The sequence below is a fragment of the Mauremys reevesii genome, linkage group 22, assembly GCF_016161935.1.
Source record: "Mauremys reevesii isolate NIE-2019 linkage group 22, ASM1616193v1, whole genome shotgun sequence".
Taxonomy (NCBI): Eukaryota; Metazoa; Chordata; order Testudines; family Geoemydidae; genus Mauremys; species Mauremys reevesii.
In genome coordinates this window covers 21,803,729-21,821,828 of record NC_052644.1, presented here as the reverse complement: position 1 = coordinate 21,821,828, position 18,100 = coordinate 21,803,729, and the positions used below count along the sequence as shown (strand labels likewise).

General features: G+C 51.9%; 1 protein-coding gene across 2 annotated transcripts in view; it reads left to right on the top strand.

Moving 5' to 3' along the window:
* Positions 1-2,752: 2,752 nt before the first annotated feature.
* Positions 2,753-18,100, top strand: part of KASH5 (KASH domain containing 5) — a 27,466-nt gene continuing 12,118 nt past the window's right edge. The window contains exons 1-13 of one of the 2 annotated variants that reach the window (XM_039509970.1): positions 2,753-2,905; positions 4,052-4,231; positions 6,347-6,442; positions 7,080-7,260; positions 8,221-8,282; positions 9,634-9,703; positions 10,460-10,621; positions 11,632-11,749; positions 12,562-12,612; positions 13,672-13,749; positions 14,473-14,529; positions 15,156-15,215; positions 16,296-16,360. In XM_039509970.1, coding sequence (XP_039365904.1) covers positions 4,075-4,231; positions 6,347-6,442; positions 7,080-7,260; positions 8,221-8,282; positions 9,634-9,703; positions 10,460-10,621; positions 11,632-11,749; positions 12,562-12,612; positions 13,672-13,749; positions 14,473-14,529; positions 15,156-15,215; positions 16,296-16,360 — 1,157 coding nt within the window. In that variant the 5' untranslated portion in view covers positions 2,753-2,905; positions 4,052-4,074. Of the gene's footprint in view, positions 2,906-3,000; positions 3,261-4,051; positions 4,232-6,346; positions 6,443-7,079; positions 7,261-8,220; positions 8,283-9,633; positions 9,704-10,459; positions 10,622-11,631; positions 11,750-12,561; positions 12,613-13,671; positions 13,750-14,472; positions 14,530-15,155; positions 15,216-16,295; positions 16,361-18,100 lie in introns of those variants that run through there. The other variant, XM_039509969.1, reaches the window with a different exon arrangement.

The following is an 18,100-nucleotide window of genomic DNA, read 5'->3' as shown; positions in this document are numbered from 1 at the left end:
TTGCTTCAGGGGGCTTTAATTCTGTTTTGTACAGCAATCTATATAAAATCCTGAGCTGCTTTAATTAATCTGCACAATGTCCTGTTGGATCTAGCTCTGTTTGGGGCCTATAGTCACGTTTTTTGTATTGTCAGTGACAGCTCTACTGTAATGTGTTTTTGCATGAGATCAGATGGTGTGTGTACGTGTCGGAGAGAGGGAATGCGTGTGCGTTTTGTGGGAGAAAAAGATCAGGCACCTGCTGCTCCTACTTGTAGAAGATCTGTAATCAAGGCTGTATTTTGGGACTTCTGGTTTCATCATGTGTGCTGTTGTGGTTGGATTCATTGTGGTACCACTTCTGCCTGCCACCTGCTGCTCAGATGCACAAGCTACACAAAGGGTGTGTGGGAACGAGGGGAGCAGAACAATGCATAAAACTGAAGAGCTGATGTTCATTAGAGATTCCATCGCGCTTTTTGCAAGAGTAACTCTAGGCTGATGGTGCAATTTCAGCTGTGGGCAATTCTATTCGGCTTCTTGTAAATGTGCTCATTGCTATTGTGTCAAAAGTGGGAGTGTTACTCTCCACTTCCTGTCCTAAACCACTGTGCACGGAAATGATTATTATCCACCTCAGCGTTTGGATCGTGAGGCCTTTTGCCCTAGATCAGAGAAGTGACCCAACTCTTTGATCGCTACCGGCAGTTCTCAGCCCAGATCCGAGCACTGAGTGGCTGGCTCCCACCACAAAAACTATTGGTTCTGTTAATCTGCCTCCAGGCCCTGTTTGAAATCCCCCCACACACACTTGGAAGAGGTCTGCACAGAATGTGAAATGTATTGGTGAAGAGACAACTGTTGTTCATGCCTGTCTTGTTTGTGCAAGTATGTCAGGTGTGCAGGGCCGGCTCCAGACCCCAGAGCGCCAAGCGCGCGCTTGGGGCGGCATTTTGCCGGCAGGGCAGCAGCCGGCTCCGGCGGGCCTTCCGCAGTCATGCCTGCGGGAAGTCCACCGGAGCCGCGGGACCAGTGGACCTCCCGCAGGCATGACTGCGGAGGGTCCGCTGGTACTGCGGCTTCGTGGACCTCCCGCAGGCATGACTGCGGAGGGTTCGCTGGTCCCGCGGCTCGGGTGGACCTCCCACAGGCATGCCTGCGGAGGGTTCGCTGGTCCCGCGGCTCGGGTGGACCTCCCGCAGGCATGCCTGTGGATGCTCCACCGGAGCCGCGGGACCAGCGGAACCTCCGCAGGCACGTCTGCAAGAGGTCCCCTGGAGCCGCGAGACCGGGGACCACCAGAGCGCGCCCCGCGGCGCGCCGCCCTGCTTGGGGCGGCGGGATTCCTAGAGCCGCCCCTGCAGGTGTGCAGGCCTTGAATGGTTACACATCTCCATGCCCATTACATGTCTTGGCATCCCATGCTGTCTGTTCTTCCAGAGCTAGGCCGAGGTCATACAGACCCCCCCCAGCCAAGACACCCCCTTTTACAGTCACTTTCCATTGAGGTGTGCCCCTGGGAAGTGTGGAAGTAGGTGGGGATTGGATGGTCTCCTGGGGCACAAAGCTAAGCATTTTCAGGGTTTTTTTGGGAGGTGTGTGTGGAGGGGAATAGAGGGCATGATTGGACCCGTGTCACGGGTGGTGGGGAGAATTAATTTTACCAGGGAAAGCATTATGGGGTGGATGGGCCGCCCATGTGGGCAGAGGTCATGTCGGCGTAATGGCACTCCCTGCCTTGCTATTTACGGCCCGTAATATGGAAAGATTATTTCAGGTATGTAGGAGAATTAATTCACTTTTGTTCTCGGGGGAGTGGCGGGGGGGGGGGCTGCCTGCAGGGTCAAAGGTCATGATGCCACAGCAACACCATATTGTGCACCCTATGGCCCAAAGTACACACACTGACTTTATTTATGTGGGGAAAGTTAATCTCCTTTAGTTTGGGGGAGCTCCTCATTTGGGGGTGTCCATGGGCCATTGGTCACAGTGGCATGACAGCTCCTTGCCGCACATGACCCATTTATTTCATGTGAATGAGGAGAATGAATCCACCTTCTTTTGGGGGAGACACTAATTTAGGGGGAAGCCAGTCATTCATGGGCTCTGAAGGGGTCATTTTGTTGCTGTGACCTCTGACTTCATGCTAAATTGCCACTGTGATTTCTGCTCCTGCGGGTAGCCCCCCAACCCTCAAAGAAGAAAGACGCCCCTCCCCAAGATGGTTGAAATAAGCATCTTTAAGAGGCAGCATAGCCTAGTGGATAGACTCTCAGGAGATCTGGGCTCTGTTTGATCTGGGGCAAGTCATTTTGCCATTCTGTCCCTCAGTTTCCCCATCTGTGGGGCTCCCGATACTGCTCATTGGTAACGTACTTTGAGAGCTGCAGGAGAAAAGCCCCTGAGCTGGGCTTCAGCCCCAGCCTGTTTTAGGGTCCCCGTCTCATTTGAAGGGGTGCTGCCTGCTTGCCACGCGGCTTGCAGCCTGTCAGACAGTATTTGATTCACCTGTGTGGGGGGGGGCTCGCTTTTTGGGGGGTCCCTCATTGGGGGTGGCCTGCCCATGAGGGGGGGCAGCCTCTCACCCCTCCTCTATTTAACACATGTGGGGGTGATTAGCCCGGTTTATTTGGGGGGCCCTCCCCATCCCTCCCCATAAGCCACTGGTGACATAGACCCGCCCCTCCCCCACCGAGCCGAAGGGGCTCGAGCTGCGACCGTTGCTCCCGCCCCCAACCGCTCCAGGTTTGAATATTCCCGCCTTTTTCGTGGAGGGGCGGCAGCGTTCGGAGGCTGCTGCAAGCGCCCCGCCCCCTCCCCATCCATTGGGTCCCCGCCCCTCCCCCTCCGAGGGCAGCCTGCCCCTCAGCCGCCAGGGAGATGGCTGCCCTGGGTTAAAGGGAGGGGGGGAGGGAGTGAGGATGAGGTACTCCCCCAACCCCCCCAGCTAATGTGGGGAGGGGGGAATAAATGTTGGGGGAACTTTAAATATCCCCCCCCACGAATAAACCCACAAGGAGCATCCCATGGCAAAGCGCTCGCGCCAACAGCCGCCCAGACAGAGCCCTTGGTGCCAATCGCCCTCCCTCAAGGAGCCTGTGCTCAGCGCCCCCCCCAGTCCCTGCCTTGCCCCCTAACAGTCACACGCCAATCCCAGAGAACCCCACAGACCAACTGCCCCCGTAAACCACCCAACCCCATATCCCCAACTTGCCCCCCAACAGTCACGCCAACCCCAGAGATCCCCACAGACCAACTGCCCCCCATAAACCACAAAAGAGGTTGGTATCATTAGCTCCACATGGGGAAACCGAGGCACGAGCTGAGGCAGGGAGGCGCTGAAGCTCACCCAGCAGGCCAGTGGCCGAGACAGAATAAAACCCATTCTCCCTAAATACACCCTCGTGTCGGCCAGACATCCCAGATAACGCCCCTCAAGTCACCTGGTCCATTGGTTCATCATGTCCCATCTCACCCCATTTTTACAGACTTTCGGGGGCTGCCTTGAGCTCAGGGCCCTGGTACAATTGTCTCCCCCTTCTCTTTCTTTCGGCACTGCTCCCAAATACCCCTCTCAGATAAGCTGCCTACCCTAAATCCACCCCCTCGGGTAGGGAGGGCAGCCCTTGATAACCCCACAAATAAGCTTTAAATGGGGGCGGGGGAGATGACTTGACCCCCACATTGCCCTCCCTCTGCTCTGTTTGATGGACGCCCCAGTTGATTAGACAAGATGGTTTCCATTCTGAGCACGGGTGGGGTTCCCCGGCTGAGACCTTCCAAAAGCTAACACAGTTTGGGGCCAAGTTCTGATGGCACCACTGGGACAAAACCCGCTCGTAGATACACCCACGGGTAATCTGAGGGTCTGGCTGTACTGGTGTAAATACAGCAATGCAGCTAAACCAGTGGCTACCCCTGTACAGCTAGCCCGTCAGTCTAGGGAGTCCCTCGCTACCCGTCCTAACCTCGCTTCTCGTCTAATTTAATTAGATCAATCAATCTGCTGCAGTTTACCCCATTCCCAACAGAGGGCTTGCTTGGAGGGCATCACCTGTCTGTTTTATTGCAGGGCCAGCTAAGGGGACGGGAGACATGGCCTCGGGAGACATGCTTTCCCCGCAAGGGGATGCTTCCTCCTGGATCTCGGATGAAGTCAGCTGCTGTGGAGAAACAGGTCAGCCGGTGAACACGGAGACCACGTCTAACCCTGCAGCAGTTGCAGAATTGCTCGTGGTCCAGTCATCAGAGGGTACGTAGCGCCCTTTATGGGGTCTGTCTATCTACTCTATGTCCCCCATTACTTGAGCACCTCACATTCTTTAATGCTACCTTATGAGCTAAGGAAATGGCACCCAGAGGGGCCCACGTTTCTAACCCACAGGGTTGCAGATACCACCTTGAAAACATGACCCAAGTGTCAAGTGAGCAGTACGGTCTGCCTGAGTCTGCAGCAATAGCTCTGAGAGATTCCTCCAAATGGATTGTTGGCTCTGAAACCTACCGATGACAAATTCACTGTCAACACTGTTAACTTGCCCAAGGTCAAACAGCAAGACAGGGTTAGAACCCAGGTGTTCAGAAGGCCTAGCCTAGTGCTCTGCCTCTCAGGTTAGGCCCTGATTCTGCAATCAGATCGGTACAGGAGCCCCAGTGGTGCAGACTAGATTTCAGGATTGGGTCCTTTCTGTGTGAGCTTAAGTGTGAAGAGGAAAAGCAAGGAGCACATTTGCTATAATGCTGGGAGAGTTCATGTAAGGTGCTCTATACCTTGACTAGCACTAAATGCTGTGTTCTCATGCCAGAGGGGCTCTTAAAAGAATGCTGATGCTGTCTTTGTAGGGTGCATGGGGGAGCAGCCTAGATTTTATCTGAATTGAGGTAAGTCACAGAGGTGGATGAATCATCCTGTCCCACACAGCTGCCTCCCACTACGCTGCTCAGTAGGGCTTGCTTTAGTATGGACGCTGACTTGGTTATTCCAAGTTGTCAGGGTAAGAGATCAAAGAATGCTTGGGTACCGTGGTGGTTGCTGCATGACAGATAGATGGGGTGTGGGGGAGTGTATGAAGATGGAAAGATACAGACATACATATTTACTGTGGTTACGCGTATCAGCCTTTGTGAACTCAATTCTCCTCTGACTCACGTCCTGTGATTTGACCTGTCAGGCCAAGTTCTGCCCTCAGTTACGTCAACATAAATCCCGAGTAACTCAATTTAAGTCCGAGGAATTAGTCCAGATGTGGGCTGCTATAAGCAGAATTTGGTCTGTTGATATCCCTGGGCATAAGCATGGGATTTTTGCGGGGTGTGTGTGAATCATGGCATCTTAAAAGTTAGTGCAGAGGAAAAACCTGTAGTATTAGATTCCTGGGAGACCGTTCCCCACCTTCCTGCCCCCTCAGACAGGTCAGGATTGTTCCTTATAGTGTAATCACAAAGGCCAGTTGTCCACTATCCCACAGCACAGTAATGGGATCATAGGACAGTCCAGAAGGGGGGTGAGTTTGCTTATGGGTAATCAGGTCTGGAACCAGACATGCAGTTCTCCGAAAACATTCACTCCATGTGCAGCGGCTCACGGTGTGTTAGAAACCATTAGGGAAGGGGTTGATAGTAAGACAGAAAATATCATAGTGCCACTATATAAATCCATGGCACACCCACAACTCGAATATTTTGTCCAGTTCTGGATACCATATCTCAAAAGAGATGCATTAGAATTGGAAAATATGCAGAGAAGGCCAACAAAAATGCTATGGAATATGGACCAGCTTGCGTAGGAGGAGTCATTAAAAAGACTAGGATTGTTCAGCTTGGAAAAGAGATGACTAAGGGGGGAGGATACGATAGAGGTCTATAATATCAGGAATGGTGCGGAGAAAGTGAAGGGAAGTGTTATTTCCCCCTTCACATGACGCAAAAAAACAGCGGTTACGCAATGAAATTAATAGGCAGCAGGTTTAAAACAAACAGAAGGAAGTACTTCATCTGATGCACAGTCAGCTGGTGGAGCTCATTGCCAGGGGATGTTGTGAAGGCCAAAAGTATAAATGGGTTCAAAAAAGAATTAGATAAGTTCATAGAGGGTAAGTCCATCACTGGCTACTAGCCAAGATGGTCAGGGATACAACCCCGTGCTCTGGGTATCCCTGAACCTCTGACTGCCAGAAGCTGGGACTGACGGACAGGGGATGGATCATTGGATAATTGCTCTGTTCTGTCCATTCCCTCTGAAGCATCTGGCACTGGCCACCGTCAAAGACAGGTTACTGAGCTAGATGGACCATTGGGCTGACCCAGCTTGGTCGTTCTTATGTTCTTAGCCTGTAAGGTTTACGTCTCTCCTCCTCTTCCTTACTAGAGTCATGGGAGAGCGCTTCCGTCAGCAGCAAGAGCCAATGCTCCGAGGAGCATGTACTGACCTGCACGTTTGAAGCCTGTGACCTGGAACAAACAGGTAGAAAGTTTTCTAGTGTCAGCTGGAAATGCACAGCCCTGGCAGAGTCCCAGCCACTTTAGTGCTGCCAGGAAATCAACCTGTGCGTTAGATTCGAAGGCTCCTTTCAGAGTGGAATCAGCCAGTGAGCGTTCAGCACCTGCCTCCCATTCTCAAGACCTTTGAAAAAACGATCTTGCATCCTAGTGTCCTGTACCTAGGATCTTCCACTCTCCTAGGTGTGAACAAGGCTGAATTGAAAGCAGACAGCAGGCTGCATGGTCAACTTCCAGGGTGGGGGCTATTCTGCTATGAAGCAGAAGGGGCATAGATTACCATGCAGCTGCAGCAGAGATGGCCCCACCTGTTAATTAGAGGTTGCATTGACCTCAGTGGGTCACTTTGAAAACAAAGTCACTTTATTTAGGTGCCTTGATGTGGATTTAGTACAATGCACAAATCCATTGTCAACTACACAGGGATTCCAGCAACTCAAACACCTAAATCCCTTCGAGGATCTGGGCCTCCCTCCCATTGATTCCACTGATCTCCAAACTCCCAGGCCATCTCTGTAATCACAAGACGAACCTTCCATCTCTAGCAACGTTCTCGGTTTGCTAGGAGTTGATTATTGGTGTGTCTGAATTTCTGATTGCAGGACAGGTGTCTGTTTTCCGTATTATTGAGTACTTACAGTCGGTGACAGGGCAAAGCTGTGAGGAAGGGAGACTGCAGTTGCTTTACAAAATGCTGGACCCAGAAGAGAGGGGCGTCGCTGTGGATTTACTGACCTTCCATGCTGTCATGAAGAACTGGATTGCAGATTGTCGGCAGGATGGGTGCGTAGATAATTTAGGAACAGCCGTGGCTTAGGTGTTACAACCCCACAGCAAGAGAGGGTAAGACTTTCAACCACAGAAAGGGAAACTGAGGCACAGACAGGTGAAAGGCCAGATGTTCAAAAGTACTTAAAAAAAAATTTGAAATGAATGGGTATTCGGCACCTAAGGCCTTGTGAATATCCTGCTATGCACCGATCTGCATCTGCCAGTGGCTTGGCCTTCCAAGGTTACCCAGGAACTCAGTGGAACCCAAGAGTCCTGACTCCATTCCCTCTTGCTCTAACTTCCTAGACAACACAACACCACAGAGCAGCAAATAGAACCCAGGAGTCCTGCTCTGCCCTCCTAGTCTATATTCTCTCCAAGAGTTGTGGCCCAGGAGTCCTGACTCCTGCGCCCCTGCGGGGACTTGATATGCATCTCCCAGAGTTGTTCTAGGAGTCTTTTTCTCTTATCAGAGAACCACACTGCTGTAAGAATCCACACCCTGTGCCGTCCAGCTGTGTATCTATGTCATATGTGCCTCTTAGTCTTTAACCAAAAAAAAAGGCTTCCAGAACCAGCTCTTGTTATCAATATTAATATTTATTAGCGTTGTTCCTTTCTAACATAACAGCCACATGAAATGCATAATATAACCCTTCTCTGGGCCTTTCTATCAGAGCTTTATGGACAACCCCTAAGGCTCACCTGTTGCATGCATAGCTTTTCTGACTTACAACATTAAAGGGACCTGATTGTTTCTTACCCCTGACTAATTAAGCGACCGTCCTGCCTTAATTACAAGCGTTGTACAACACCCCCCACTAAACTTGAGGAACTATTTTCATCCTTGTGTTTATTAAGATGCGGGGGGTGAAAAGGGAAAAGTAACCCGATACGCAGAGAGCACAGGATTCATTTTGTACGAATGGTGAGAAAGTGGGAATTATGACTATTAATTTATGTTTCTTCCAGGGGATTAGACAGCATGAAGGAGCGAGACAAGTTTGTGGACAATATGTGCCTGTGGCCATCTGGTAAGTTGTGCTGAAAGAGATAATAAAAAAAGGACAGTGTATTTAATTCTAAATATAGACGGTTCGGTAATGCAGCCTGCTGTGCTACTGATTGGCCTGACTGAGGCGTCTGTCCTTGCCCTTTCTGCTGGGGACACAGGAAACCACCCCGGTTTTGAAATACACTCATAATTAATCCTTGCATAGCCCCTCTGTCGCTGTAGCATCTAAGCACCTCCTGAGGGTTATAAATAGAATAATCAACAGCGGTCTCGCTCTTCCTGCCTGGTCTGTAGGAGAAAGAGCTTGATTAGCTTGTAGGGCAGAAGGGTTGTGTCTGATTGGGTTTGTCTGCGTATGTGAAGGCGTGTGGTTCAAGGGTCTTCTGGGGCCCAATTCTGGGCTTCTGCAAAGCAGCCAGAAAGCTAGCTGAGTTGGCTACCTGGGAGTTCTTAGGGCAACCTTCAGATGATGGGACTGAACCCAGGAGTCTGGACTCCAATGGGAGTTAGGCGCCTAAATGCCTTTGAGGATCTGGTCCTAAGTGCCTTCCTCTGCCCTCACTTCTTTGGTGCTCTGACAGTTTTGATGCACTCAGAAACTGCAGTGATGGGGGCGGTATAAGAGCCTACATTATACAGAGGGCTTTGTATGAGGATAGACGGAGTAGGCCTGCCACGCCAGGTCTTTCCCCCAAGCAGGCTCTGGCACAGGAAAGCGGGGAGGTGGCCAGAGTATCTCTGCATTCCAGTTATCCCAGCCACAGTCACAACCTCTAAGCCAGGTTGCCAGCAGCCATGGGTAAGTGAAAACAATCTCTGGGCTGCTCTACCTTATGCTGAGGGCTCAAGTGCTGTCTGGATAGCTCCAGGATTGGGGAAACACAGACGTAGCATTCAGCCACCTTTGCACCCCTGACCCCCAGCGCAGCTCAGAAGCTGTGACATCCTCCTGTGGCACATCCCAGTGAGCCCAGGAGAGGCTAGTGGCCTTTCACAGACAAGAGAAAGACTCTTAACTTTCCTCAGTTTAATACCCCTCCTGGCTGGTTAGTGGGAGCCAGTGAGCAGGTGTTCCTGGGCATAATTCGATATCGATATCGATCTTCTGGTTCATAGAATTCATAGACTATCAGGGTTGGAAGGGACCTCAGGAGGTATCTAGTCCAACCCCCTGCTCAAAGCAGGACCAATCCCCAGACAGATTTTTGTCCCAGATCCCTAAATGGCCTCCTCAAGGATTGAACTCCCAACCATGGGTTTAGCAGGCCAATGCCATTTGCTTTTCCTGCTCCTGCCAGCCGCGAGCATCATGACCAGAAACCCATTGTAAGGCTGTGGCCCTGACATTGCTCTCTGGTTTTCCTCTTCAGGGAGGAGGAGGCCTGTCTCTAGTGCTGCTCAGTTAGAGGGATATGGCGGGGATGTCAGCAGCGTAAACTCGTAAGTACTAACTTCTTATAGTCAGCCAAATCAGGAAGGCTGAGATCAGGGCCGGCTCTACAGGCAATTTGGCAGCAGCTTCTATGTTTAGCTGAAACCGCCGTGGACAGCTAAACATAGAAGCTGCCCGCCCCAAGCACCAGCTTGGAATGCTGGTGCCTGGAGCCGGCCCTGGCTGGGATGTAATTAGGATATTAGAGGCTCATACCAGTGTAAATTTCCCGAAAAGAATTAGATGCTTTACTGTATGCGAACAGCAGCCACCGGGCCTCTACCTCGGAGGAACGTTACAAGGACCATTCACATGGTTTAGGAAGTCAGGAAGGGATAACCCTCCTAGGTGTTCAGGGTTCAGTAATGAGATGCATTCGCAATCACGCCCTTCTCCCAACCAGCCAGCACTAGACACTGCTAGAAACCGTACGCTGGCTTAGACTGATTGCTAGCGTGATCTGGATTGATCACTCTCTGGTGGGTCTTACCAGGTGCTGCCGATCCAGGTCTCCTTTGCCACCTGATCGCCACCCAGCTGGGTGTGATATGGGGTGGGGGTGTTCCAGTTCATTTCCTAGTGGGGCTAAGACAAAAATCTCAGGTTCAGTGACTGAACGCCCCCCGCCCCAATCAGTACTGGGCCTGTGGTGTGGAGACTGGGGATGAGTGGGTGACGCTGTGCGGCGTGACGGTAGGGCAAGTGAGGAGAGATCTCCCTACCGACCGACTGCCCCCTTGCCCTCATTCATACTGGTCTCCAAGGGAAGAAGCTGCCGCCTTGATAAGCAGCATTGAAGACCTGGAGTACGGCAACAAAAAGTTGGCCGTGCAGAATGCCAAGCTGCAGAGGACCATCGAGGCAGCTGAGGAACTCAACTCCCGCCTCACCGAAGAGCTCTCCCAGCTGCAAGGCAGACTGAGAAGGTGAGTGGGATAGGAGGCGGCCGGAGGGAGGTGGGGGGGCTGCAGGGAGCAGGCTGAGGGGCACTGTCCTCCTCTCTGGGTTAGCGCTGACTTTGATGCCCCAGCACAGCTCTAGGGGCGGTGTGTTTCACAGAGCTGCGTGTGACACTCAGTAGGATGTGTTCTCCTCAGCCAGGCAGTGCTGGCCCCAGTGTGGTGCTAAGGGGCCTGTGTTGAAGGGAGCGGGAGGGGGGCTGAACAGGGGGCGCTCTCCCCGGCACGCACTGCTGGCCCCACTGCTCCAGTGTGTTGTTTGAAGGTGATAGGGTGAGGTCTACATTAAACATGCTGATTGCTCAGTCTCTGAGTCCTGAGGCGTGCTCACTGCAGGATACAGCATGCTCTCCCAGGTGTTGCTGGCTACATCCCAACCTGGCTAATTCCATTCTGCCTCCCTAAATTCCCCTGCCTGAGGTGTGGACCGGGTACAGGAGTCACCTTGCCTTCCCATGCCCAGCTGCTGTGCAGCCTTGGTGCGTGCTGAGACATGGCCTCCGTGTCCCATTCCTGGCTGGGCGTATTTAAATGGCAGGTGAAGCGCTTGGTCTGGGGTTGTTATTTGTTCATTATTTCACGAGGCTTCAGCAATCTCCCCCTTCTGGGCGCTGGATATTTTAAACCGAGTAGCCGCTGTGTGTTTATGGAGGGGAATTTAGCAGCTGTATTCATTGCTCGGATTGGAAGCTCTTTGGGACAGGGACCGTCTTTTTGCTCGGTTTGTACAGCACCTAGCACACTGTGGCCCTGGTCGACCACTAGGCCTCTAGGCACTACAGAAATACAAAGAGTAATAACGAATACATCCATCATTTACCTCAACCATTGCAACCCCTATGGCTTCCAAGGAAACTCAGATATCTTACTCAGTGACACTTGGCCCTGTACTGCAGTTATTTCAGGCTACTTTGACCGTTGCTAATTAAGGGGCTTTGAATTACTGGCCTCTCCTAACTGGCTGCTCTCCTTGGTAGCACGCAACAGGCCCTGGAACAGGCTAAGTCAGTGGCTAACGAACTAGAAGACCTGAAGGCTATTGCAAAAAGTCTGGAAGAGGAGAAGGGCAAATACTACTCACAAGCCCGGCAGCTGGTAGGTGCTTGTGAGTCTTTGTTTCAGGAACATTTCCCTGGCTGGGGGTTCAGCCCGATTTCACTGGGGAAACAGTGGCTAGAGCAGTGGGGCTAAGACTCCTGGGTTCTATCACTGCCTTGGGGGTGGGGGAGAATGAGGTTAGAGCAGGGATGGCTGGGAGCCAGGACTTCTGGGTTTGCTACCTGAAACTGCAGCTGATTTATCATGTGGCTTTGCATAAGTGGTGACTCTCCCTGCAGCTGTTTGCCCACTGGCGGGGCTCTGTTTATGTAACCACCCAAGAAAATCTCAACTTCCTTGTTTTCTCTTTGCTGAGAGCCTCAGAAAGTGACCATGTGAAACTGACACATCCCTCTCAAACGTGTAACAAGTTCATGGGGCTCAGCATCCTTCCTAGCAGAACAGTCCTTTGCGTTATAAACCCACTGTCACCCCTGGGTCCGGGTAGCAAAGAGATCCAGGCTTGAATGGTCTCTAACTCCTAGGACCATCAATCTGGCGCTTTTTGCCAGCACTGGGTACGCTTCCGTTTTTGTTGTCTTTCTTTAAACCCTTGGGCACTTCAAAGTTCCCATCTGCTGCAGCCATGAGTGGTTTCTTGGCGTGGCACAGCTGTCGTGGGGCACTCGGCTCTTGATGCAAATTAACCAGGGGGATGTAAAAATAAATGTGTGTTGATAACAAAAAACACCGGCAGCCCAGTTACTGCAATTCATTGAACCGAGACGTGGCCATTCCTTTAGTAACGTCACAGGCAAACTGGGGGATACAGTTTAGGTCCATGTTTGTTTTGTGTTTTAAACTTATAGGAGAAGGAACAGCTGTGCCTCTCTCTACGAGTGGACTGTCTTCAAGAGGAGGTGAAGAGGGCTCTGGAGAGTAGCAAAAGTTTGGAGCTGTCTTTGTGAAGTCAACCATCTCTGTACTTTAATGCCAAATCTGCAAGAATCACGCAGGGGGGCTGTGTGGGTGACTCAGTGGGAGGTGGTCTCCCCTCTGAGTCAGTAGTGAATTGGGAGAGAGCACAGAGGAGGTCTGGAAAATCTGTCTTGCAGTGAAATACAATCTCCTTAGCTCATCACAGAGAAGGTGAAAAGGTGACTAAAAGGTCTGTAAGTCCCTAGAGAGCTCCTTAAGGTAGAGAGCAGGATCCGGGGGCTGGACGCTGAGGGTAGATACATTTAGGCTGTACAATGTCAGGAGTCAGGATTATTAGACATTGGAACAATTTACCAAGGGATAGGGCGGAGTCTTTAGGACTTAGAGTCGCTAAATCAAGACAGGACGTCTTTCTGAAAGACATTTTACCTCAACCACTAGATATGGGGTGGGCGGTGGGAAATTCTGGGTAAAATACTCAGTGTTCTGCCGGAGGTCAAGCTATATTATCCGAATAGTCCCTTCTGGCTTCAACATCTATTATCCCGGCATCCCAGCGTTGTGCTAGGGGGCAGGGGGCTCCCAGGGGACACTCTCCAGCATCAGTGCAGCAGCAGGAGGGGGTGCTGTGCTGCTGCAGCTAGCGTCTTTCTGGGGAGATGCAAAACTGCGTCTGACCCCTTGTGGCCTGGCATTCTTTAATATGAACAGGAATTATTAACCCCGGTGTCCTGATCAGGTTTCAGTGTGGCCAAAATCCAGATCCTCAGAAATATTTAGGGTCCTAACTTCCACTGAAGTCAATGGTGGATCTGGGCCTAACTGCATTTAAACTGCCTTAATTGCTCCTGCAGTTTCGGCTGGATGTGGAATTAATTTTCACTTCCTATGCTAAGCTGCTTGCACCTTTCAACTGCTTGTGCGTCCTGTCCCAGCAGTGGCTGCATTTCATTGGTGAAGGGGCCAGAGAGCTCCCTTCTCATGTCTCTTTGCTATGGTTTGCTAAATAACACTAAGCTTGACCTGCGGCTGCTTTACAGAACAGGAAGCTGCTCACAGAGAGAGACAGAGTAAAGCAGAAGGTTGCAGGGCTGGTTGCTGAGAAGGCAGATCTGAAGGTACTAACAACCAATGCAAACATGCGTGTCACCTTGTTGCTGGGCTCTAAGTACCTCCTCCTGAACAGTGCTGAGAACCCGCAGCTTGTCTTGGCTTCCTTGTGTAGCTTGCAAGCAAGCGTGTGGAGCCCAGCAAAGACTTTTGCATCCGTACAAGTCCTCCTCGCTGTTAAGCAGAGTGGGTCGGAAAGTTTCCGATCGAAAATGCTGATATGAGAAAATCTAAAGGTTGTGCGAGATCGTCTCGCTTTCAACAGGAAAGTCTCAAAAGGTCCATTTTGACTATTCTCTTCTAAATTATTTTCCTATAAAATATATGAACATTTTTTGGAATATTCGTTTTGTGAAAAATGATGAGATTTCTACTTTTCATTTTAAAATGTTTGAATTTCCCAACATTTTGGCCTGTATCGTGTAGTGGCTTAGAGCATCTGAGTGGACGTCAGGCCACCTGGGTTCTATTCTTAACTCTGCCGTTGACTTGTTGTGCTATCTCGGGGGAACACGTCTCTTTCCCCACCCCATGCCTCAGTTTCCCCTGCTGCAAAATAGGATTAATGCCATAGTGCAGGGGATTGGACATGGGGAATTCCAGGCCTACATTTCTATGATCCTATGCCACCCCACTTTCCCACTGGGATTTTAGAGTTTACCACTGAATGTCAGGCATTTTGAGATCTTTGATGACGGGCTAAGGGTGAAGTACATATTTGCTTTCTCTAGGCCCAGCTCTGTGAATATGAAACTCTCCTCTCCTGCAAAGACACTACCCTTACTGAGGTGAGCAATTGGTATGTGACTGCGAACAGCATGGGTGGTGGTGTTGCTAGTACTGAATTTTCCGTTCTGTCCGTCCTCTTGTTCGTTTGTTTCGCTGGACTCGCCCTCAGCAAACCCAGGTTCTATTCCCGGCTCGACTGTTGGCCTGCTAGGTGACCTTGGATCAGTCACTTTGCCGCTCTGTAACTCAGTTTCTCCACCTGTACAGTGGGTGTAATGACACGAACCTCCTTTGTAAAGCGCTTTGAGATCTAGTGAGGAAAAGCCATTGGTAAGAGCAGGTGTTATTAATGTCACTGACGTGTGTTGTGTACAGCTCCCTTTAAACTTCCAGCCAACAGAAGTTATGGGGCTCGATGCAGGTGACGTTCTCTGGCCTGTGTCATGCCGGAGGTCTGGTTACATGAATACAATGGTCCCCTCTGGCTTTAAAACCTATGCAAATTGTGGTTCTGGGTGTGCTGTCAGTGCTCATCACAACCAGCGGGTGTCGCTGCAGCCTCAAAATTAAGATCAAAGCTAGAGCTGTGTCGAATAAGCAGCCACGCGGGCATAATCTGTCAGAGCCCCCTTTGAAGCAACAGAAGTCACCATGACAGAGGGGTTTTTTTGGGGGCTTTTTACAGAAAACAAACCGTGTCGAAGAACTGACAGCGATGCTGGCGGAGTACAGGACAGTGGTGCAGGTAATGAATGGTCCTGCCCATCTGCTCCGTTGGCCTCTCCACCTGATTCACCAAAGAGCTTGGATCCTCCCTGCCCAGCCCTGTGTGCTCTCTCTGTATCCTTCTCCTGGAGCAGTGGACCATGGAGGAGACAGGTGTCCTAGGCCAAACGGCCCCAAGAAGTATTCACGCCATTGTGCCAGGCACCAGTGAGACCTCATCCGGAATCCTGTGTCCAGTGCTGGTCACCTGAGTTCAACAAATGGCCATAAACTGGCCAGGGATGAGTTTAAACTGGAAATTAGAAGCCGTGTCAGAGCAGTCAGCGGACAGGGAGCAGGGGGCAGTTGGATGGGGCAGAGGTTCTGGGGGGCGGTCAGGGGATGGTGGGGGGGGTTAGATAAGTGTGGAAGGCCCAGGGGGCCTGTTGGGGGTGGGGGTGTGGATAGGGGTGGGGCCCCAGGGGCAGTTAGGGGCAGGGAGTCCTGGGAGGGGGCGGTTAAGGGACAAGGACCAGGGGGAGTTGGATGGGTTGGGCGTTCTGAGGGGGGCAGTCAGGGGGTGGGAAGTGGGAGGGGTTGGATGGGGGCGGGGGCCAGGCTGTTTGGGTAGGCACAGCCTTCCCTACCCGGCCCTCCATACAGCTTTGCAACCCCAATATGGCCCTCAGGCCAAAAAAGTTTGCCCACCCCTGGTTTAAGCCATATTTGCACTCCTTGTAGTCCAGAGCTGTGGACAGGGGGCCCTGGCGTAGGTTAGAGTGACCTCAGGGCTGCTCTAACTTAAAGCCTTCTTCCTATGGTCCCCTCTGGCCACGCCTCCAATCTGGCTCCTGTGGGGCTTGGGTAGAGGAGAACAGCCACAATGCCGTGTGCTCCGGCCATGCCCCCCACCGGCCCCCTATGCCAGGGGCTATGGGGAGAGCCGTTATATTCCTTGCACAGTGGGGAGTTTCTACAGCATTTCTGCCCCACTTTAAGGACCCTTTACTGTGCCAGGGCCACCTAGAGGGCTGTAGCAATGCCTGACGAGCAGGGTGGTTTGGGAGAACATGGCTTATATGGCAGAGGAAACTCCAGAGGATCTGTCCTTCCTCCACAGGAGCTGAGACTGGAAACAAGCCAGCTGCAGGAGCAGCTGTGCCAAACCACCGAAGACCTGGCCATGTAAGTCCTTCTGAGCAGCCCCTCCTTGGTACCCAGCTCTGTTCATTGTCTGTACAGTAGCCAGGCTGGCACGACGGGCAGGGTGGATGTGTCAGAGACCAGGGTGTGGGCGGTTAGAGCAGGAGTCTGTAGCCAGGAATAGGCGCCCGAGGAGAGGGGTGCGAGGGAGTGTAGCTGAGAGAGCCTTATTCCCTGGTTATTCTGTGCCACAGGCGAGTGCCATGGGGCCACCGGTGCATGGACATTACTGAGAGCAGCCCTTAGGGGCCGCCCTGCAATCCCTGAAGGAGTAAGGCAGGAGCTGCATTGTGGGAGCTCTGCAGCACGCACCGTGCAGTCCGATGCTTGCAGCTTCCCGCTCAGCGTGTTGGGGGTTGCTCCAGTGCCTACCCGGTGACATGCCCCTGGCTCCCCCGAAGGGTGCCTGGTGAACGCTGCCCATCCTGCATGGGAATTGCAAGGCCAGCGCTCTGTCCCGTCCCCTCCGGCAGCCAGCTGCTAGCAGGGACGGTCCTGGAATAACCTGCTCGGAAGGGAACCTCAGGCAGATGAAATCATGGTTTATTCCCTGAGCCATAAACTATCCCATCTAATCTGTCCCTGTGTCTAATGAGGGCAGACACACACACACACACTCTGAGGCGTAGGTTAGCTCACTCCAGAGCCAATGGATGGAAGCTGAAGCAGACAAACTCAGACTAGAAGTGAGATGCCGATTTTTAACAGGGTGTAATTAACCGGTGGAACAACTCACCTGGGGATGGGCGGGTCTCTCCATCAGTCTTTTAATCAAGACAGAGTCTTTCTTCATAAAAGATCTGCCCTGGCTCAGCCAGGAGCGAGGGGCTCATTTCAGGGATCCCTTCTCGTGTGCTCTGAGTGATGGTGAGACGAAACGGGAATCCTGCGGCCAGGTCTGATGTCCTCGTTTTAAAAAAGACGTTGCAAAATTGGAGGGGGTGCAGAGAAGAGCTGCAGAAACGATTCAAGAGCTGGGGAAATACAGTGCCTGGCAGTGAGAGACGCAAGGAGCTCAATCTGTTTAGTGTCTCCAGAAAGAAGGGCAAGAGGTGGTTTGATTACAGTGCCTGGGGTGAAAATCCTGGGTATTAAAGGGCTCTTTAATCTCATGGAGAAAGGCAGAATGAGAACCAGTGACTGGCACTTAGACGGACAGACCTAGATTAGATAAGTGGCAAAACTCCCTGCGGGGGTTGTGCACACTGTGTGACCGGGGCCTTGCCCTGTCATGCTGCATCCCAGGCTCCCTTTAAAAAGGGCGAATCAGCGATCAGCAGATCTAACGAACACGTGGCGGACAGGAGCAGCGTGGGTTAGAGACGGTTCTAAGCCCCTCAGCGCAAGGTGTGATGGACCGTTCCAAGGCACCTCCTGAGCTGTGGGGCTCTAACGAAGGGTTACCCATTCATTAAAACCTCTGCATGCCCTTTATATGTGGAACCGTGACATAATGCATGAACTGCTCGCCCTTACCGTGATATGGGATGGCTGTAACAATTTGCCAGGGAGAGGGCAGGGCACTTGTCGTTCTTTGGCAGGGGTGTCAGAAAGGTGGGAGGAGGAGCAGAGAGCAGGGGAAGGGGAGCTCGGGCTGCTCTCACAGGGCGGGGATGCTGGCCCCCCAAAAACCAGCTAGGGTTGCCAACTTTCCAGGATTGTCCTGGAGTCTCCAGGAATTAAAGGTTAATCTTTAATTAAAGATTATGTCATGTGATGAAA